Source organism: Podarcis liolepis, assembly GCF_965112155.1.
Source record: "Podarcis liolepis genome assembly, chromosome: 1".
NCBI lineage: Eukaryota > Metazoa > Chordata > Lepidosauria > Squamata > Lacertidae > Podarcis > Podarcis liolepis.
In genome coordinates this window covers 116740284-116761108 of record NC_139554.1, presented here as the reverse complement: position 1 = coordinate 116761108, position 20825 = coordinate 116740284, and the positions used below count along the sequence as shown (strand labels likewise).

General features: G+C 43.2%; 1 protein-coding gene across 3 annotated transcripts in view; it reads left to right on the top strand.

Moving 5' to 3' along the window:
• Positions 1 to 20825, top strand: part of RAPGEF4 (Rap guanine nucleotide exchange factor 4) — a 166137-nt gene that overhangs the window by 69780 nt on the left and 75532 nt on the right. For all 3 annotated transcript variants that reach the window (XM_083467925.1, XM_083467926.1, XM_083467927.1), the window contains 2 exons: positions 19142 to 19214; positions 19503 to 19567. In XM_083467925.1, the coding sequence (XP_083324051.1) occupies positions 19142 to 19214; positions 19503 to 19567 (138 nt within the window). The remainder of the gene's footprint in view (positions 1 to 19141; positions 19215 to 19502; positions 19568 to 20825) is intronic.

Below are 20825 nucleotides of genomic sequence, written 5' to 3'. Positions count from 1 at the left end.
TGTGTGTGTGAATGACATTTGATAGTTCCGTTCCTTTCATTTGTGTCTTGCCAAAGACCCCTCTCTCTTCCTATTTATTTTTTATTTATTTGGGGGGGGGGGAGTCTAGACCAGGCATAGGTAAACTCGGCCCTCCAGATGTTTTGGGACTACAACTCCCATCATCCCTAGCTAACAGGACCAGTGGTCAGGGATGTAGTCCCAAAACATCTGGAGGGCCGAGTTTGCCTATGCCTGGTCTAGATGATTCGTCCATTCTCTCGTGCAGCCGTCCACAAGGAAATATTCTTCTGAGAAGGAGAAGGACAGGAGAACTGTCTTCTGCCTCTACATACAGAGAACAAAGTGTTTGAAACAAAAAGGGAGAGAGGAAGCCAGGAGTGACACAGGCAGTTTCAAGCTGCTCGGCAGCAATGGGGAGCACCAGCCTTTGAGTACCAGCTGGCAGAAGTGATGGGGGAGATGGTTGCTCTTCACTATCTTTTGTGTGACAAAATTCATTTAGAACTGAGATCTGGACTCTAAGACCAGTTTGTTTAGGATAATAGGCAATCCTATGGTTACTTCTTTAGGACACAATTAAGGTGCACTGATTTTTGTATCGGTCATAGTTTTAGTTGCTTTTGACAACTGTTAACACTGCTAATTGATCTATACTGTTCCACCATTGATTTCCCCAAGATCTCTACTTTTTTTACAAACTGCTTTGAAGGTGGGGTTTGTTTGGGTTTTTTTTTATAGTCAAGCAGTATATAAATCTTATTTATTTATTTGTCACTTTTTACACAACAGTGTGTCAAAGCGTAGGAACAAGAAGCATTAAAACCAATTATGAAGAGGAGTTAGTTACAATTGTCCATTGTGTCAGGGTTAACCAGCATTGTATCTTGTCTACTTTCATATACAGTGGTACCTTGGTTTACAACCATAATCCATTCCTGAGGTCCGGTTGTAAACCAAAACAGGTTGTAACCCAAGGCACGCTTTCGCCAATGGGGCCTCCAAAAAAAATGGGTTGTAATCCAAAAAAAGGGACACGCACTTCCGGGTTTGACATGGTTGTCATCCAAAACGGTTGTCATCCAAAACGATTGCAAACCAAGGTACCACTGTATATTATTATAAACTTTTCTACTTGTATCCATGTATTTTATTAAGTTGCTTTGCTTTTGCTCTATTTTGGTCTAGTCCTTTGTTGACGTATAAAGCCCCAAATGGTTTAGGGAAAAAGTCTAAAGGATCGCCTTATCCTATTATGAGTATGCCCATATACTGAGATTATTATCAGATGCCAAGCTTTTGTCACCTTTTTTTCTTCTGAGGTTAGACAATGGTTACAGGAACAGGGCCTTCCTGGTGTTGGTCCCCCAGAGTGTGGAATAACCTTTCTAGAGACATTTGCTTGGTACCCATTCTTGGTTCATTTCATCACCATTTGTAAGTACTTTTAATGCACTCTGTCCTGCACCCTTAAGATATAGTTAGTTATTTGCTACTGTTTATACTGATGCAGCATCAAGTCGTTAGTGCTTCCAAACATTTTAGAAAGAAGGGGAAGAAATGACTACAGGACTGCTAGTTTTTGTGCGATTCCTGGGCAATTTCTGTGGGGGATGTAATGTGTAGTCTGTTAAGAAATGCAGCTGATGGGTTAATTCCCCATGAGCAGAAATTACTCATTTCCCACAATGCACCTGCAGGCATCTTGTCACTTTCTTATCTCTGTTACTTGTGTAGATTTGGCAAGTAACTCTGTGTGTAAAAGGGCTCAGGTTACAACAAACTGGGTGGGTAGGAGATAGCTTTCAACAATTCCTGCAATCTGTTGGAACTGCAGATTTGAGTGAAGGCTTTTTTAAAAGGAGATCATCTGAGAAAAGAGTTGGGAAATTGCCAGGCACCAAGACTAGGAGAACACTATCAGTTATAGGACTTTGCAAGCAACTGACTGGGCTGTGGACTCTAACACAGCAAGGACTTCGAGGCAAAGAACCCTCTCTGGGTTCAGAGAGAGAAGACTTACTTGCAGCATCTGTAAATAGTGTCTATGTTGGTGATGGCTAAGTAAAGACAACTGCAAAATGGCTGTTTTCTGTGGTGAGCTTCACTTCTTGACTGAGCTTCTGTAGCACATACATCTAAGAACCCCAAACTTTTGATATGTTAACTGGGTTCATTGTGCTTGAGATATTGTAAGGGGAATACAAGAGTTCCATCTGTGGTGGTTCAATCTGTGATGAGGGTTTCACACATGGAAGCCAGCTACCACTTGCTTTCAGTCACTGCATGATGAACGTATAGATTTGAACGAGCCTTAAGAAAGCAGCACGCTAAGCTTAGTTCAAGACTACATTGAAATGATTAGAACTTGAGTGTGTTTAATACTTGGGAGAATCTGACCGACTGTTGACCAGTTCCAGAATTTGTGATCTCTATGTATATCTACCAAAATGCACACTGACAGTTGCTTATGACATAATCAAATAAATTTTGAAACAAGGCCAGAAAGCATGCTTCCAGTGCAATATATACGGATTAAAGGCCTTCTTTGATACAAAATTAACCAAAGAAAGGGCTTTCTCTTGTATTTAATCATAATGGAAACAGGCTTCCCTTTGTGGGATTAGCAATCAAAAAGACTGATTGAATATTAAAAAGGCATCCAGGGTTTCTTCAGCAAAGGCTGTTTTGAGAAGTATCATCTAAGGTCAGCCCTGGGCCTGATGAACACAGGATTTGCCATCGGTTTCAAAGAGAATTGGTTAGATACCTCATTTCCTTCCTGATCATGATGGCTTTAAAAGGCTAAACAGGTTTTTTTAAAAAACAAACAAAAAAACTTGGCTTCTCAAGATTACAATAGTCATATATAAAATTTCAACCTTTAATACTTCCTAGAAAATAATTTCACCCCAACATTTGCAGAAATCAAGGTAAATAAAGGGGAAAAAAGAAACCCTTCTTAGTATGAATATTTTTCCATTAGAAAACTTAACTGAACATCATGGGGAAAGCAAGCAAGTATGGAATTTGAAAAGATAACAGTGAAGGATTGAAAGCACTGCGAAGGACTAGCATCAGATGCAACCTTATGATTAGGTACACTCTAAATATTTGGAGTATGTATGTGATCACTATGGATTCAATATGAGAGAGTCTCTGAAACAAAAATAATATTTTTTAATGAAGTGCAACAATCAGGCAGAATTGCGGTAAGGTTATTCTGGGTTAGTATATCCCCCTGTCATAATTCATAAAAGAAGGTAAAAGGTAAAGGTAAAGGACCCCTGGATGGTTAAGTCCAGTCAAAGGCGACTATGGGGTTGTGGCACTCATCTCGCTTTCAGGCCGAGGGAGCCGGCGTTTATCCACAGACAGTTTTCCGGGTCATGTGGCCAGCAGGACTAAACCACTTCTGGCACACGGAGGACCGTGATGAGTGCCAGGGCGCACGGAAACGCTGTTTACCTTCCTGCCGCAGTGGTACCTATTTATCAACTTGCACTGGTGTGCTTTCGAACTGCTAGGTTGGCAGGAGCTGGGACAGAACAATGGGAGCTCACCCCGTTGCAGGGATTTGAACCGCCAACCTTCCAATTGGCAAGCCCAAGGGGCTCAGTGGTTTAGACCACAATGCCACCCGTGTCCCCGATACATAAAAGAAGACCTACCTAAGACTCTGCTAGAAACAGAAACAGCAGGAGACCTTTAACATAATTGGTGGTGGTCTCACAAAGTGAAAGTTACAAGGAAACTGTTAATAATAATAACACCTCAATTAATAGGGATGCATAATCTTTTTAAAACTTAAATTATATAAATGGGTTTGTTAAACAAGTACAGTGGTACCTCTGGATGCGAATGGGATCCGTTCTGGAGCCTCATTCGCATCCTGAAGCAAACGCAACCCACGTCTGCGCATGCGCGGATCGCGATTTGGCACTTCTGCGCATGCGCGTGACGTCATTTTGAGCGTCTGCGCATGCATGAGTGGCAGAACCCGGAAGTAACATGTTCCATACTTCCAGGTCACCGCAGAGTGCAACCCGAAAATGCTCAACTTCAGCCCGAAGTATGACTACATAAAAAGCTAGTTTCATACATGATAATAGTAGCTGGAGTACGTTATGCAAAAAAGGACTGGATAGACAGATGATGGGAATGCACTCATATGGCAAACAGGCTAAATATAATGGAAACCAGGTGTGCTTTTATTGCATATAGCAGAAGTAGATCAACATATCTCAATATACTGTTTTTTTTTAATTTAGGGCTGAAAATTAGGAAATTAAGTGCGTAAGATATGTCACATTTAATAATGCCTTTTGTTTTTGTTTTTCTCTGGATCATTTGCTTGTATACCCTTTTAGGAAGTTTGGAATACCTGAGTTAAATTTTGAAAGATGTATACACATCTCTCACACACAAATATGGAGGATGTCTTCCTCATTATCACTGCCACAATGAATTACATTGGCTGCTCCTGCAACGCTATACCTTCCCATCTTATTGTGCAAAAGGCTGGGGAAGAAAGCAGATTAAAGCCCTGTGCAGGCAGCTAAATGTGGGGGGTAATCAATGTGTGGATCAGCTGTCATCCACAAAGCCCACGTGAGTATAAGCTAGATGCACAAAGGGACTGTTACCCATGTTTAGGCTCTGTGGAGAAGAGCCCACCGATGAATGGAGGCTGGGGCAGACCATTGGGCAAAAACTAGCCTTGTCTTCACACATATCCCCACATTTAGTTGTATCTACCAGGTCTTTTTAAGTATGGGGACCCCCAAATTGTCCCCATGTGCTCAGTTTCTGAAGTTTTACTGAATCTTCGGATTGGGTCTTGGATAATTGGAAAATAGGCTTCAAGGCTGATTGGAGCCTTTGTGTAGCACTTCCAGTCCAGCACTCTGTCTAACTGCTGGACCAGTTGGCCCCACAAAATGGAAAACATAAAGCAAATGCAATAACACCGTTCTATTGGGCCAACTCGAGTCATTACTCGTTTGCAATGTTGGTGGATTAGCTGTATTTTTGGAGCCTGTGTCCATAAAAAGTAGAAAAGCCTGATTAAGTTTGATGCTCTTTAGAACAAATGAGAAGCAGCTGAAGCAGGCTATGTTAATTAGATAGAAATAATTAGAGCCTCGTTAAGAGTTATGGCTGGGGCCTTGGGTTGCATGGGCTTTCCAGAGACAACATAACACATTTAAAATTATACTACTAGTGAAAACGTAATGGCATAAGAATACAAGGTATTTTCTCAATCACAAGTTACTTTGGAAGATGATCTGTGTGTTGGGAAAGGGGAAATGGGTTTTGAGTGAAGTATGTGGAACAAAAAAATCTTCCAGAACTAACTCCTCTTGTGAAAAACATCGCCCCAGCTAATGTTTTCATTGTTTAGAAGATGGAAATATATGTTCTGCTGTGAAAGTGATGTCCAAACAACTTAAAGTGTGGTTATAAGCACTCTCAACACACAGAGATTATGCAAAATGGGACGTTGCCTGATTCAGTAGTTTGGCTCTCTGTGTGTTTTCAAACCATGTTGTTGACTTCATCACTGCGAAGGATGATTTGCAATTGTTAGAGCTTGAAGAGGGATATTCTCATGCTGCTTGCACCATCCCTACAATTTCCTGCTATGTTCTGATTGCGGAATCTCTACTACAGAGATAATGGAAGAGGCAGAAAGGACGCAGCTTGACTTCTCAGGTTCTGTTTTCAGGCCTAGGCACTTAGATAATTCATCATTTGATTTATAAAGTGAGTGTTTTTAGTCAGCAGCTCATTCAGGAAAAACAAAAAGGCGGCATCTTCCTAATGTTATTTTTATAGTCACTTTTTCTTCTGACTTTACCTGCGTCTAAAGATCCTAGGACTGGTGGTGAGCTGATCTGGGGTCTTGTGAGTGACTTGAGCTATGATTTTCCAACTTTGTCGTGAAAACGGACAAATGGGACCAGATGGGCCCTTCCCCCCCCCAACCATTTATATGTTTTTCTGTCCTCTTCTGGGACATAAATAGTCCCCAGCCATTAAGTGCTTTACGGAGTGGGTTCGTCTGGGAAACTGAGTTAGACTCTTTCTGAATTTTGAACTGGAAGACTACAGTATGGGATTTCAGTCCATAAATTAACTGAAGCAGAATAGTACTAAGCAATTTGTTGTTTGGGTCATTGTTGCTGCATTTTGTTTCCTTGGAGATGAGTTTGCAGACCATGCACTCTTACTTTAGCATACACATCCGCTAGAAAAACCCATCTTGTAACTTGGCACAATATCATTTGAGCAGAGCACATTTTCGCCTCCTGATTTAAGCCCAAGGAGATTGTGTGTTGTGTGCACGAAGTTTTTTCAAGCATAGAAGATTAATTGAAGTAAGTACTGTAAAGGAAAGGCAGGCCTTGGCAAAAGCAGCGGGCAGGGGAGAAATATCACACAGGTTGAATACTAGTAGTTGCATTGACTTTGGTCTCTCCCTGTATTTCTAGTTTCTGCCCTTCTCGTCCTTGTGCACCACCACCTTGGGTGACTTACAACAATTTAAAAGCGTATCATATATTTTAAAAATAAATAAAAATGCATATTATATCATATACAGTTGTACCTTGGTTGTCGAACGCCTTGGAACTTGTACATTTTGGCTTCCGAACGATCGAAAACCGGAAGTGAGTGCTCCGGTTTTCAAACGATTTTCGGAAACCAAATGTCCGGCGCGGCTTCCGATTGGCTGCAGGGCACTCCTGCAGCCAATCGGAAGCTGCGCCTTGGTTTTCGAACAGTTCTGGGAGTCAAACAGACTCCCAGAACGCATTGTTCGAGAATCAAGGTACGATTGTAAAAGCAACTTGCTGAATTAAAACGCAACATAAATGCAACCAAGGCAGAAACCACTGATAAAATTCTGATAGATAAAGCAACAGGTACTTAGCATGCAAATTTCTGCCAGAATAAAGATGTGAGAAAGAGCCAGATAGGGGGCCACATGGGCGTCATGAGGCAAGATGTTCCCTGATGTTGGTACAGCCATTGTTAAGGCGCTGTCTCTTGGGATTTCCCATGCCCCATGGCTGTCACGGAAGTGTGTCTACTAATGTGGTAGAATTTTGAAGACATCTGTAACTGCATACAACTGAGCCCAGTGGGTTAGAGCATGGTGCTGATAATGCCAAGGTTGAAGGTTGGATCAGGAAGCGAAGCAACGCAAAGCCGAAAAACCCTTTCATCTAGCGAGTTTTTCGTCTTGCGAGGCATTCGTCTTGCGGGGCACCACTGTATATACGCATTGACCTGGTTCAGATATAACACTAAACCATAGTTTAGCGTTACATGCATTCGGCTGCTGTATTTATTGATCCTCTGAAAGAGCACTGATTCATTATTTGGCTTTAAAATAAATAGCTCATGCAATGCTCTTCTTCAACAGTTCTTCCTTGAACAGAAAATGTTTTTCCCCTCTAGCTGTAGAGCATATTTAGATCCAGGCCACTGTATTTGGCATGATTGGTTAACAATTCCTCCCATATATCTGCATCTTTCTTCCCTTTTTCTTCTTTATTGAATTTGCATAAGAAGCAAATAAACAGATGTATACAAGTATATGAAAAACTTGGAACACATCTTAGGATAAAATTTATCTGTAAACTGTTTTAATTATTTTTAAGTATCATAGTTTAAGTAGCCGGTACTGTTTTGTTCCTGTTTTCAGGCCTCTTTATTCCCACATTAAATACCCAGGAATTAGGATCTGGAATTAATTTTGTTTCAGAACACTACTGTCAGGTAACTTAAATAAAAAATTACTGATATCGTGATATGGGCAGTTCAGAAACCAAATCTGCAACATTTTAGGCAAGTTTGCCTTTGTTGTTTATAGTATTACTATAATACTATAGTATTGCGTAGCCCCATTCAGATTTGATGCAGTTACTGCAATAGTATCTACAACATTGTAACTGCAAGTCTAGTTTAGGATTTACTATCCAATAACAAATAGCCACAAGGCAGGTCCTTTTTATGACATTCAGTTAAGTAGCATTGATCTGCCATGCGTGTTTCCCTTCACCACTCCCATACTATTTGAACTTGCCTTGGAGAAATGCTTACTAATTACTCTAATACACTGAGCAGGCAATATCTTAAATTAGAACCATGCCAGCGACTCCTCAGCAGATCTCGGAACATAATATTTTATTAATGCAAATACATTGGCTGGTTTTTCTCCTGAAACTGCAATAGGAGCCCTTCAGCAGATTTCTGGTGGCTCTGTGCAAAAATATTTGCAAGTGATGTTGCAAAAAATTTCAGAAAGTGGACGCAGTAAACAATCTGGGAGCCAAGATTCTGTCCAGCTCTTTTGATATAACATGACTAATAACTAATAAAACAAATATGCAAGACATTTATACGGCCAGTAGCAATTTTATGGAACGCGCTTCCAGTTGAGGTAAGATAGGCCTATTCCCTGCTGAACCAGTAACACCTATTGGAGATTTCGTTTATTCCATTTACTGATTTTTTACCTTTTTTGTATTGTATCCTTGTAAAGCACTCAGAGAAAAGTGTAGTTAAACAGAATGTAAATTGTTTGAATCAATTTTTAAAAAGCTGCCCTATGTGTACACACAGCTGTATTATACTGTATTGTTTTAATTAGTGTTTTTATAGTTGTTTTGATTTTGTGTGGAGTGCCCTACCTGGGTGGATGGAGCAGCCAAGTAATTTCGTTGTCCCCGAGAGGGGGCAATGACAATAAAGATATTATTATTATTAGCTAGAAAGTGCATTTGCTACCTCCCCAAAATGCACTTCATTTTGGCTGAGTGTGCATACATTGTCATCTTCATTTTGTTAGTATTTCATTCATTTTGATGGTCTGAAAGAGCTTTTTGACGGAACAGTGATAAGCCAGCTTACATCTACAATGCATTCTGCAGTTCCTTTTGCCTTTTGTGGAAACCAGAGAGAGCCTGCTTGGGGAGTGTCTTACGATGTTGTCCAGCCACATTTGTGTAGCCACCCAACCCCTCTTTGGTGGAGACTCACCTGATAAATACCTGAGCCATTTGTTGTTCTTGACTCCATTATTGTTTTACATAACTCTTCCAGTGGATTTCAGTATACAGTTTTACCTTGGTTCGTGTACGCCTTGTGAATCGAACCTTTTGGCTCCCGAATGCCGCAAACCCGGAAGTGAGTGTCCCGGTTTGCGAACATTTTTTGGAAGCCGAACGTCCGATGCTGCTTCCAATTGGCTACAGTTACTGATGACTTCGTAACTTATAAAGTAGCACTATAGTGGTACCTTGGGTTACGAACTTAATTCGTTCTGGAGGTCCGTTCTTAACCTGAGGTACCACTTTAGCTAATGGGGCCTCCCACCACCACCGCCCGATTTCTGTTCTCATCCTGAAACAAAGTTCTTAACCTGAGGTACTATTTCTGGGTTAGTGGTGATTGTAACCTGAAGCGCCTGTAACCTGAGGTACCACTGTATATGCGTTGGCAGCTAAGAAGATCAGGAGAAAAGAACTAGATAAAATAGTGGTCAATTGCAAAGGTGATTCGGATATTTAAGCTGGCACATTTTTCTGAGAACCCCTTGCTATTCTATTGTATGCAACAAATAATTCTTAGGAGATGTGGTCGTGGTTTATTGTATCTGCAGTGCCTGGTGTTTTTATGGTTATTGTTGCTTTTCTTTTAGTTCCCTTTGTGAATGATGCCATGGCGTTTGGCTAGTGCAATAAAGTTTGTGATGATAATGATTGGTTGTGCCCGCCCTGTGGAACGCCCTCCCTTCAGATGTGAAGGAAATAAGCAGCTATCCTATCTTTAAAAGACATCTGAAGGCAGCCCTGTTTAGGGAAGTTTTTAATATTTAATGCTGTTTTGTTTTTAACACTTGATTGGAAGCCACCCAGAGTGGCTGGGGAAACTCAGCTAGATGGGTGGGGTGTAAATTATTATTATTATTATTATTATTATTATTATTATTATTATTATTGCAGGAGCTTCCTGCAGCCAATCGGAAGCCGCGCCTTGGTTTCCGAACATTATGGAAGTCAAACGGACTTCCGGAATGGATTCCGTTTTATTTCCGAGGTACCACTGTACTGATATTTCAGTCTTTGGAGAATTGCATAGATTTCACCAAAGCTTTGCTCTTTAAAAGGGGTTTGGGGGGCAGAAACAGGCTCCAGTAGGTGTTTGTGGACTTTAAAAGGATGAGTGGAAACGGTTACCATTAACTGTTTCTTTGTACTCATTGACAATTGGAAAGGGGCATGGCTTTTTTCTTTTTTTAAAAAAAGTAATCCCTTCACTCAATCAAAATCCTGATTAACATTGGACTCACTACAAACTTTCCCCACTGCCTTGCAATAAAACAGCCATCCGTGGCACAAGAACAGGCAGCTTCTGAGCATACAGAGTGTAATACAACTTACTGCGCCTGTACAGCCTCTAGTACCGGACTTCTTGTATATCAGCAAACTTGCCGGGTAGATGTTGAAAGGAGATTGCTCACAAAGAAATGAATAGCTGCTAGCCACTGAGTACATGCCACCCATATGTGTACCAGTGGCAATAATTTAACAGCTGCTCATTCCATCTGCATAGCTTGCAGGTATGGACACTTGCAAAGCATTGTGCTTTTAGAACACCCCAAACCACAGCACTTCAAAGGCTAAAGTGTGTACACAGCCCCAGTCTAAAAATAGTTAGGATGTTCAGAGCATCCTGTAAGCTTTTTCGGTTCTTTCCATTTCCCCTCTCATGTCCAGATGTTCTTGTTTTTCTTCATTTTGGGGTGGGTGGGCTGGTTGTGCGAATGCTAACGACCTTCTAACCATTGCAGACTTAGCTTTGGAACCATCCGTGGTTTGTTAAAGCAGCAGTACAGATGTAGGAGTAATAATAATTATTTCTGAAAATGAAAACGACCAGGAATTTTCACACAGGAGAAGGCAAGCATAGGCAGCGTGCGGGGGGGGGGGGGAATACTCCCAAAAGTACCTCACCCCCCTACTTGCCCCCCATTGCTGAACTCCTTTCATTAATACATGTTGTTGTTTTTCTTTCTCGCCCACCTAGAAATATACTTTCCCCCTTTTGTGGCTACCCATACATATTTTTTTCTGATTCTGGAGATAAGGGAAAAGCAATAAAGCCTTTAGGATGTTCCCAACTGCCTAACAACAGATATAGTGAGTAGTTATGACTGCACCAAGTCATAGTGGACACATTTGCCAAACACACTAATGCTTCACTTTTCCCACTTCTTCTTTTTTGTGCCCATGAGAAGGAATTCAGAAACTTCTGCTTCTGGTTTTAAGCAAGCCACAGTTCTTTGTGACATCTGAACATGGAACTGTGGTTTGTTTAAACTGTGGTTAGTGAGAACCCTCCGTGATAAGGCTGTGTTTTTTTAATTGAAACTGTAAGCTGTTGCTCCTGCTGTTCCTTTACTGGCATGCAAAAGAGGAGGAAGAAGCATACAAGCATAAGGCTTGTAGTTCAAAACCACAGTTTCCCATTGCATCTGAACTGAGACACAGTATTGACAAGAAGGTATTGAAATATTAATTTATTTTATATGGCCAAAGTGGGATGAAAAGCCTCAAAGCCCTTTTGGGATCTGGTTTAAAGAATACTTGCAGCATCCAGGAGTCTGGAAGGTAGCTGTATTGAGAGACTCTGGTTATTTTTCACTAAAAATAGGCAGCCTTCCTTTTAAAAGCTGTTATATAACGGTCTTTGGCAAATTGCATTACTGTGGTAGAAGGAAATATAGTTATGCTGAATAGGATTTCAGATCAGCAGATAAGTAACAGAGCCCTGTGATTGATAGATCCTTTAAAAAGCATGGGGGTGACTTTCTTTTACACTGTCAGTGCATAGAGCTTTGCAGTTTCACATACATTGGAACTTCGGGTTAAGAACTTTGTTAGCTGCCACTAACAAAGCCAGGAAGCTCTTGGATCAGGCTGTGACAAGCAAGGTGTTGGCATCTACTGTGCAGATGGCGTTCATCTTTCCGATGGCAGAAAGGATGTTTGGTTGCCCGATAATACCGAATGCATAAGAGGAGGGCTTGGGCTCATGTGGCAGTTAGGCATTGGAATAACGATGTGGGGAGGAGGGGAGGGGCGGCCATCCCCTGCCCCTCCGTGCGTAAGGGTATTCTGTTAAAGGAATCCAGGGGTGTGGATCTCATCTGAAGCCCGCAGAGGGGCTAGGGCCATGCAGGGGCGCCGACTTATAAAAAATATTGGGGGGGCCCATACCGGGGTCCTGCCGCTGGTTCGCTCGGGTAGCCAGGAGAACGCAGTTCGAGGTGGCGGTGTTGGGGAGAGACCCTCGCTCAGGGCGCCACGAGACTTGGCGGCCGGCGGCCTATCTGGGGGGTTTTGGAGCGTATTTCGGCGGAGCGATTGGGGAGGAGGGGGCTTGTTGCCGGATTCTTCAGCTGAGCCGGAGATCCGCTGCTGGGGGTCCCTGGGCTGAGTTGTGAGCACGGCCTGCTGAAGGGAGATCCAGCCGATTGCGCGACGGGGACGGCCGGGGCTCTCCGGCTAGGGCGCGCGGCTGGCTGGCTGGCGAGGGAGCAGGTGGGGAGGAGGCGGGGGTCCTCACTCTCTTAGGAAACGCACCCGTGCGCCCGATTGCCACGAAGTCCGAAGGGTGCGTGTGTGGAATTAAAAAGCAAAAACGAGATACGGGCAGGGCAGGCAAAGAGTTTTCTGCAAGAGGATGGAGGGCAGGTTGAAGAGAAAATCACTCAGGATGAGACAGTCAAATCAGCCATGATAAAATGGGCTCAGGATATTGGGTATAACATCATGTTTGAGGACTGGGAAAGGTTATGGACCACCGGAATGAAATTCACGGCATGTAATGCCTTGAAGGAAAATATTATGAAAATGATTTATAGGTGGTACATGACCCCAGTCAAGCTTGCAAAAATATATCACCTGTCTGATAATAAATGTTGGAAATGTAAGGAGGCTGAAGGGACATTCTTTCACCTCTGGTGGACTTGTCCAAAAGTGAAGGCCTTCTGGGAAATGATCTATAATGAGTTAAAAAAGGTATTTAAGTATACCTTTCCCAAGAAACCAGAGGCCTTCCTCTTGGGCATTGTTGGCCAGAAAGTGTTAAAGAAGGGTAGAACTTCCTTTATGTATGCAACTACAGCAGCAAGAATACTTATCGCAAAATATTGGAAGACACAAGATTTGCCCACACTGGAAGAGTGGCAGACGCAATTGATGGACTACATGGAACTGGCTGAAATGACTGGCAGAATCCGAGATTTGGGAGAAGAAACAACGGAAGAGGACTGGAAAAAATTTAAGGACTATTTACAAAAACAATATAAGTTGTATGAATGTTAAAAATTTACACGATTCGGAAACTATAGCTTCAGCAATTAGATTTGGGAAACAGGAAATTATATTTTAAGTAAGAAAAGGTCAAAATCTAAGGTAATACTATGTTTAATTTAAGATATAAGTAACTGATGAAAAGTATGTTAAATTTAGAGGTATAGTATTTGAAAAGTACAAAATAAGGTACGAAACAAGGTAATAATTTGCTGATATCTTTATTATAAAGAATGCAGGGTAAGGGAGATGCGAGGAAGTCCAGTTAGCTATATAAAAAATGTGTTGAATGGTTGGTTTTCTTTTCTTCTTTTTCTTTTTTTCTTTTTCTTGTTCTTTTACTTTTTTCTTCAGTGTATGTTTCTAACTTTGTATTTGAAAACTTAATAAAATATTTATATATATAAAAAGAGAGAAAATCCTTTCGCTTTTCTGGGGCGCAGGGAAGTCTCAGAGCTGGAGGTTGGGGAAGGGACCCCCTTTGCTCTGCCCTCTTCTCCCGTCTTAGATTCGCATGGGGGTCCCCGCCCGAACTTGCCTGGCCACCGGGCCACACAAGGGCCGCGCTCTACGCGGCACACCTTGCTAGCCGCGCAGCTGTCCTCCGCGGCTGTGGAGCGGCCCTGCGCCGGTGCCCAGCTCCTCTGGGCGCCCGCTGCGCTGCCAATGACAAGCGGGCGACGTCGCGGGCGGGGAAGGCGTCGCTTTCTTTCCCGATCCTTCATCCTCCCAGTCTTCCAGCCCTTTTTTGGGTTGGAAGCTCGTCTCGTTCGCCCTTCTCCTTTCTTCACCCTGCGCGCAATTTTCCTCCCTCGTCTCCCTCCCCATTTCTCCTTCCTTCCTGACTGACTGACTGACTGACGGGCTTGGGCTCTGGCTCAGGCTCGGGCTCGGGCTTCAGGTAGGGCTCGGGCTCGGGCTCGGGCAGCCACAGCGTCGGCGGTGTTGGCGATCGGCGGCGCGGGGGGATGGCCCTCCCGGGGGAGCCGGCGCTGCTCAATGGGGTTGCCAAGGAGACAGGCCGGCCGCCCCCCTCCCCCGGCCCGGCGCCCCCCGCCGCGCCGGTGCCCGTTATCGAGCTGGTGCGCGCCGGGCGCCCTATAAAAGCCGCGGACACGCCCACCGCCGCCCGAGATTATTGGGGGGGCTGAGCCCCCCCAAACGAATTTTTGAGGGGGCTCGGGCCCCCTCAAGCCCCATGGAGTCGGCGCCTATGGGGCCATGCCACAACCCCAGCGGGAACCCAGGGGGGCTCGAATCGATCTGCATCGGTGGGGCTCCCCCTACTGGTGGATTACCCTTCCAGACTTCCTGCAAAGCGGGCAGGAGTCAGATATAGTCTTGATGCCAGTGCCTAAGCCAGTACCGCTCACATTCTGTAACCAATAAAGTTGTGGCCTAAATTTTGCCCATTTACATTAGCCGAAATTCTGTGTCCTTGTGTCTTTATTCTCCTGGGGCTGGCTTTGGGGGTCTTGAAGCGCAAGCGAGAGAACCGGAAATTGACAGGTTGCTCATCCCTAGGCATTTTGCAAGACAGAGGAGGAGTCAAAATTGCCCCTCATTCAAAGGATATCATATTCAAGCTGGGCTACTGAGGGATATGCTTGTCAATGCATACTTTGGTTGTTTTTTGTTTTTGTTTTTGTTTTTGTTTTGCTTTAACCAGTGGTTAGGGATGGGGAGCTGGATTATGAGGGGCAGGGACTTTAATTGTTTGCATCCCTCAGCATGGTCCTCATCCAAAAGTGTTTATGCGTGAGTTTGGACAGACATTCAGCTTTGAAATTAATGCTGGCAAAGCAGAGTTTATATATTTTGATTAATCATGAAAAAGAAGCTATAACGGGACTTTGGAGGGTTAAATGGAATAGTAAGCTTGTAAAATATTTAGGTGTTTTTACTGAACTCCAGTTTGGATCAATAAGGTAAAATCAATTATAACCCAGTCAAAACATTAAAAAAAGATATTTACAGTGATAGGAGCAGTGTAAGCTGTCTTAGTTTGGAAAAATAGCATCAATAAAGTGAACCTTGAATACTCTCACTCCTCCTCTTTTTGCTGTTAGGCAAAAGTTTATTAGAAAAGTGGCAGAAAGTGCTTCAGTCTTCATGTACTTTGCTGATGGGTTGGGGGAAGAGCAAGGAGACCAAATGAAGGAGCTGCAGAAGTTCAAACAGCAAACAGAAGCAGTGCTTCGCTGTACAGCTCAGCGTTTGACTTGGAAAGAGATTGCGTCACATCACAGCCTGGATAGGTCATTTGCTTAGAGTGTGGTGCTGATAATCTCAAGGTTGCAGGTTTGATCGCCACATGCGACAGGTGCATATTCCTGGGGTTGGACTAAATGATCCTCAGGGTCCCTTCCATCTCTATGATTCTATGTTATGCTGGGGAGAGCATCAGCAAGTAAGCCTAAAACCAGGGTGGATAAAAATCAATGATTTTTTTTTTTTAAAAAAAACGGATTTCTAAAATTTAAATCAGTTTTTTTTTAAAATAAAATGCTTTTGGAGGAAAAATCTTTCTAAAGATAGCTTTCTGTTTAAGTTACATTATACAGTGGTACTCGGGTTACAGATGCTTCAGGTTACAGACGCTTCAGGTTACAGACTCAGGCTAACCCAGAAATAGTACTTCAGATTAAGAACTTTACCTCAGGATGAGAACAGAAATCGCGTGACGGCAGCGGGAGGCCCCATTAGCTAAAGCGGTACCTCAGGTTAAGAACAGTTTCAGGTTAAGAATGGACCTCCAGCACGAATTAAGTTCCTAACCTGTCAGGGAACTGCCATTGGAGCAAGGGGGGGAGGGAAGGCTCCAGAGGGATTCCGGAGAGCGTCCCGGGAGGGAGAGAAGCAGCACATCTTCTGGGGAAGGAAATCAGCGTAGCACCAGTGGAGAAGGGGGGCAGATGGGGGAATCGGCGAGGTGGCTCCATGACTCCTCGCCGGGGACCAGCGGGGAGAGCACGGGTCCTCCGCTGCCCACACCCTCCCTGCGCAGAAGGCTTCCGCGCAGGGAGAGTAGGCGGAGACTAGGCGTCAAAGAACTTCTTTGCTGGAAGAAGTTCAAGAAACGCCCACTGACGGATTCTGCCAGCGATTGAGACAGCCACAGGGGAGTGGCTGTCCGGACAGAAAGGGTTCGCTCACGCAACCCAGCCAGGTGTGGCGCCGATTTACGCACGAGCAACCCCTAGAACCATTACAGCACCCGGGGTACCACTATAGTCCAAAGGCTATTCATCAAGAAATAAGCATTTGTTTTAAGTATTTCTTGTGTGCTAAAACTAAGTTTATTTTTTAAAAAAAGTTTAACCATATCAGTTAACAAACATGGATACATATGCTATGATGTACAATGAGACCAGTAATAGTCCTGACCACTTCTTCTAGTGAAGGCAAAGTTGACAGTAAGTGATCCTCCCCAATATGGAAGGTGTGGGAGCTCCCAAGAGTCGAGTGGTGGGTGCATTATATGCAGTCAGCTGCCAAGCTTTCCAGTCTCTGAATTTGGGGCCAGGATCATCTACAAGCTGGGTTGTTAAATGTGTGGGGTTTTCACTCCAGCACTGAAGACATCACACACATGGGAAACTCAATTGCGGCCTGTTTGCATTCATCCTAAAGGATTTACACGGGCTCCCAATATGTTTCTGAGCACAATTCAAAGTGCTGGTGTTGACCTTTAAAGCCCTAAACGGCCTCGACCCTGTATACCTGAAGGAGCGTCTCCATCCCTATCGTTCAACCCAGACACTGAGGTCCAGCGCCAAGGGCCTTCTGGCGGTTCCCTCACTTCAAGATGTGAGGCTACAGGGAACCAGGTAGAGGGCCTTCTTGGTAGTGGCACCCACCCTGTGGAACGCCCTCCCATCAGATGTCAAACAGATACCCAACTATTTGACTTTTAGGAGACATCTGAAGGCAGCCCTGTTCAGGGAAGTTTTTAATGGCTGAAGTTTTACTGTGTTTTTAATATTTTCTTGGGAGCCGCCTAGAGTGGCTGGGGCAACCCAGTCAGATGGGCGGCATATAAATAAATTATTATTATTATTATTATTATTATTATTATTATTATTATTATTATTATTAGGTTCAGCGGATGATGGTTTTTTCATTAGAATGGTGTTATGAATGAGATATTCTCAAACATGCATGTTGAAGTTGACATGAATATCAATTAGCCAACGGTCCGAAAACAACTCTTTGTAGTGCCAAACGCTTCGTAGAGTGTGGGGAAAGAATAATACAGAATAATTCCTAGATCCTTCTTTAACAGAGATGTCTTGTGTACCCATTCTAAACGGGATTAGATTGTGAGCTCATCAATATAACCACAAGGAGATATGACTCACAATGCTTTGGTGTAAGTGCCTATGGATTTATGTTAAAATAGAACCTTGTTTGGTTTTGTTGCACACTGCTTTTTGCTTCCCATGTTACTGGGATATCACTTAAAATGTTAGACAGAAAGTTACATAAGCCTGATGGTTTATTGATCATGTCTGCACTGTATTTGCCTTCAGTGGCATGGGGCATCAATGAGAGAATACCAGTTACAAATGATTGTGATTTACTGTACATCACATCAATACTGAGTTCTGAGAAGCTTTTCTATGAGCTGCCTGTGTCACTAAATACTGATGCTAACCGACTTGTCTGTTTATATCATGAGCCGTGGGGAAGCGGAAAGAGTTGAAAATCATGTCCCCAACTTGAGCAAATACAGTCGTACCTTGGATCCTGAACGCCTTGGTACTCAGACGTTTTGGCTCCCTAACGCAGTAAACCCGGAAGTGATTGTTCCGCTTTGCGAACGGTCTTTGGAACCTGAACGTCTAACAGGGCTTCCGATTGGCTGCAGGAAAAGTGGGTTGTGATGCCGAAAATAGGGCCAAGCAAATGAACAAACAAATAGAATGGAGTTTTCATAACATTTTTTGCAAGCATGAAAGATAAACAGCAACAGCAATCCAGCTGGTGTTATGACAGGTTGTTGGATGTGGGCAGACTCTCTCATACACAACTGCAGGCACACGTACAGGCAGACACAAACGCACACACTTCCAGGAACATAAAATACCAGGGACACACACATGGGGACAGGCACTTGCAAGTAAGTACAGATAGAATTAGAACAGGCACCCGCAGCCACAGACAGCCACAGAAACAGGTTAAAGTAACATAAACAGTGTCATAGGAATATGCAGTGTTATACAGTGGTACCTCGGGTTACAGGCGCTTCAGATTACAGACTCCATTAACCCAGAAATAGTACCTCAGGTTAAGAACTTTGCTTCAGGATGAGAACAGAAATCATGCGGCGGGGACGGGAGGCCCATTAGCTAAAGTGGTACCTCAGGTTAAGAACAGTTTCCGGTTAAGAACGGACTTCCAGAATGAATTAAGTTTGTAACCCGAGGTACCACTGTACACCAGCATACATCCACCTTGGGACACAATGTGCTGATTCTTGCTGTTTGCTCTGGGAGAGAAATGGAAAAAATGAACTCTGTTCTGGCTGGGAGTGGAACTTTACTCACCCAAAATAGAGCTTAGGGCAGTGTACAACGTAAGAAAATACAGGGGGAGAAAGAATCCTAAAATATTGCCAAAGGGTTTTGAACCACAATTACATTCCACGTGTAGCCCCAGTAATTTTATTTTTAGGCTTTATCTCATTTTTAAAAATTGGGTGTGGATAACTTTCAGCAAAGTGACGTTTTAACCATTTCCCCTCCCCTCAGAAATACCGACAGTACATGTCAGGACTTCTGGCTCCTCCTTATGGTGTTATGGAAACTGGCTCCAACAATGACAGTAAGTACCTCAGCAAAAGTATCTGTAAAATGGGAACAATGGCGATCTTTATGTCAGGCGGTCCCTGGTGTCAGAGGTGAATTTTAGGGCAGCGTGGCTGGTTCCGCTGCCTTGGCGCTGAGCAGAATGGGAGGTTCGGTGGGTGCCAGATTTTGCCCTCAAGCGCTGCCGAAATTTGAAAGACCAAAGTCTGCTGTGACTGATGTAAGTGAAAAGAACCATCCCATTTGAAGAGCAACATTTAATCCTCACCCATATTGTTCTGATGTGTCTACTGTTTTCTTACAGGAATGCCCGACAAGGATAACATGTCAAGTAGTAGCCTGTGCTCAATCTCTAAAAACTGCAATAAGGTAAATAATTTTTCTTCTTCATTTTGCCTGTAAACACCAGCATATTAGTACATGGGCAAAACAGTTCTTCTTCACAAGCAAGGCTGGGGGGAACGGCCACCACATTTTGTGCCCAGCTGTTTCTCAGTGGCCAAGGTGGGTCTTTTCTTCTTTCCTCCCATTGGCTGCAATAGAGGAAAATAACACGGCTTAAGCTATTTTTGTTGGGTGTGCCGGAGGAACAAAGGGGCTTTGTATCAGTCCTGCCCCGATAGCGGCACTGCTGACATGCTTGGATTCTCCTGACCACAGGTGGAAGAGCGAGGTGCATAAGTCCCCTCAGCTGGCCTTACGATAAGTGTAAGATTGCTCCCTAAATTAACTTTTGTGTGTGGAAACATTAATAAAACGCAGGTGCTTCAGTTGTCAAAAAAAGGTAGATGCTTATGAAACTGAATATACTTTACTAAGACTGGGTTCTATATTGCTTCTCTGACGGCTAATCACAGCAGAAAGTGTCACTGCAACTGATATTAAAAATGAAGCGGTTTGCCAGTATTGTTCATTGGGCCATTTCTGTTAGCAAAGTTCTGTTGAGTTTATACACCACAGGTTAGAAAAAAAGTAAGATAGCAAAGAAAACGGTTGTGAAAGGCAGGCAATTTGCTTATACACTTGGCACTAATAGTATATCACCCCAAGACATTTAGATTTTGTAAGTGGAAAAAAACAATTTGAATTAATTTAAGATTTATTTTATTCAGAAGTTCAGAAACTAGTAAACGAAATCTAGTCTACCGAAATAAGCAATGTAAAATTCCCTTCTTTGCCCAAAAAGCATATAGCTTTAGGCTCCATTTAGCTTTATGGAGCAACCCGGCTGTTTCCATGCCACAATGGTTCCTGCACCACTCTCAGTGATAGCTGTAATTACCGCCCAAATGGCATATTGTCAGATTATGGATCATACTATTGATGTATCTCCTACTATGGCAAGCGACACATGATTGTATGTTACCACATAATCTGGCCTAAGTATGTGAGAAGAAATTTCAGGTGTTGCCTGGAGTGGAGTGGGAACAGAGGATGAGAATATGCGAGCATAGTACTGCTCCATGTATTTGTATTTACATAAAAACTTATGTGCCACTTTTCATTCGTAAAAAGTATCAGAGTAGTTTGCAACATAGAATACAAAATATATTGGAACTAAAACAATAAGCTATCATCGAAATGAAATTAACCACACACACACACACACACACACACACATTGTTTA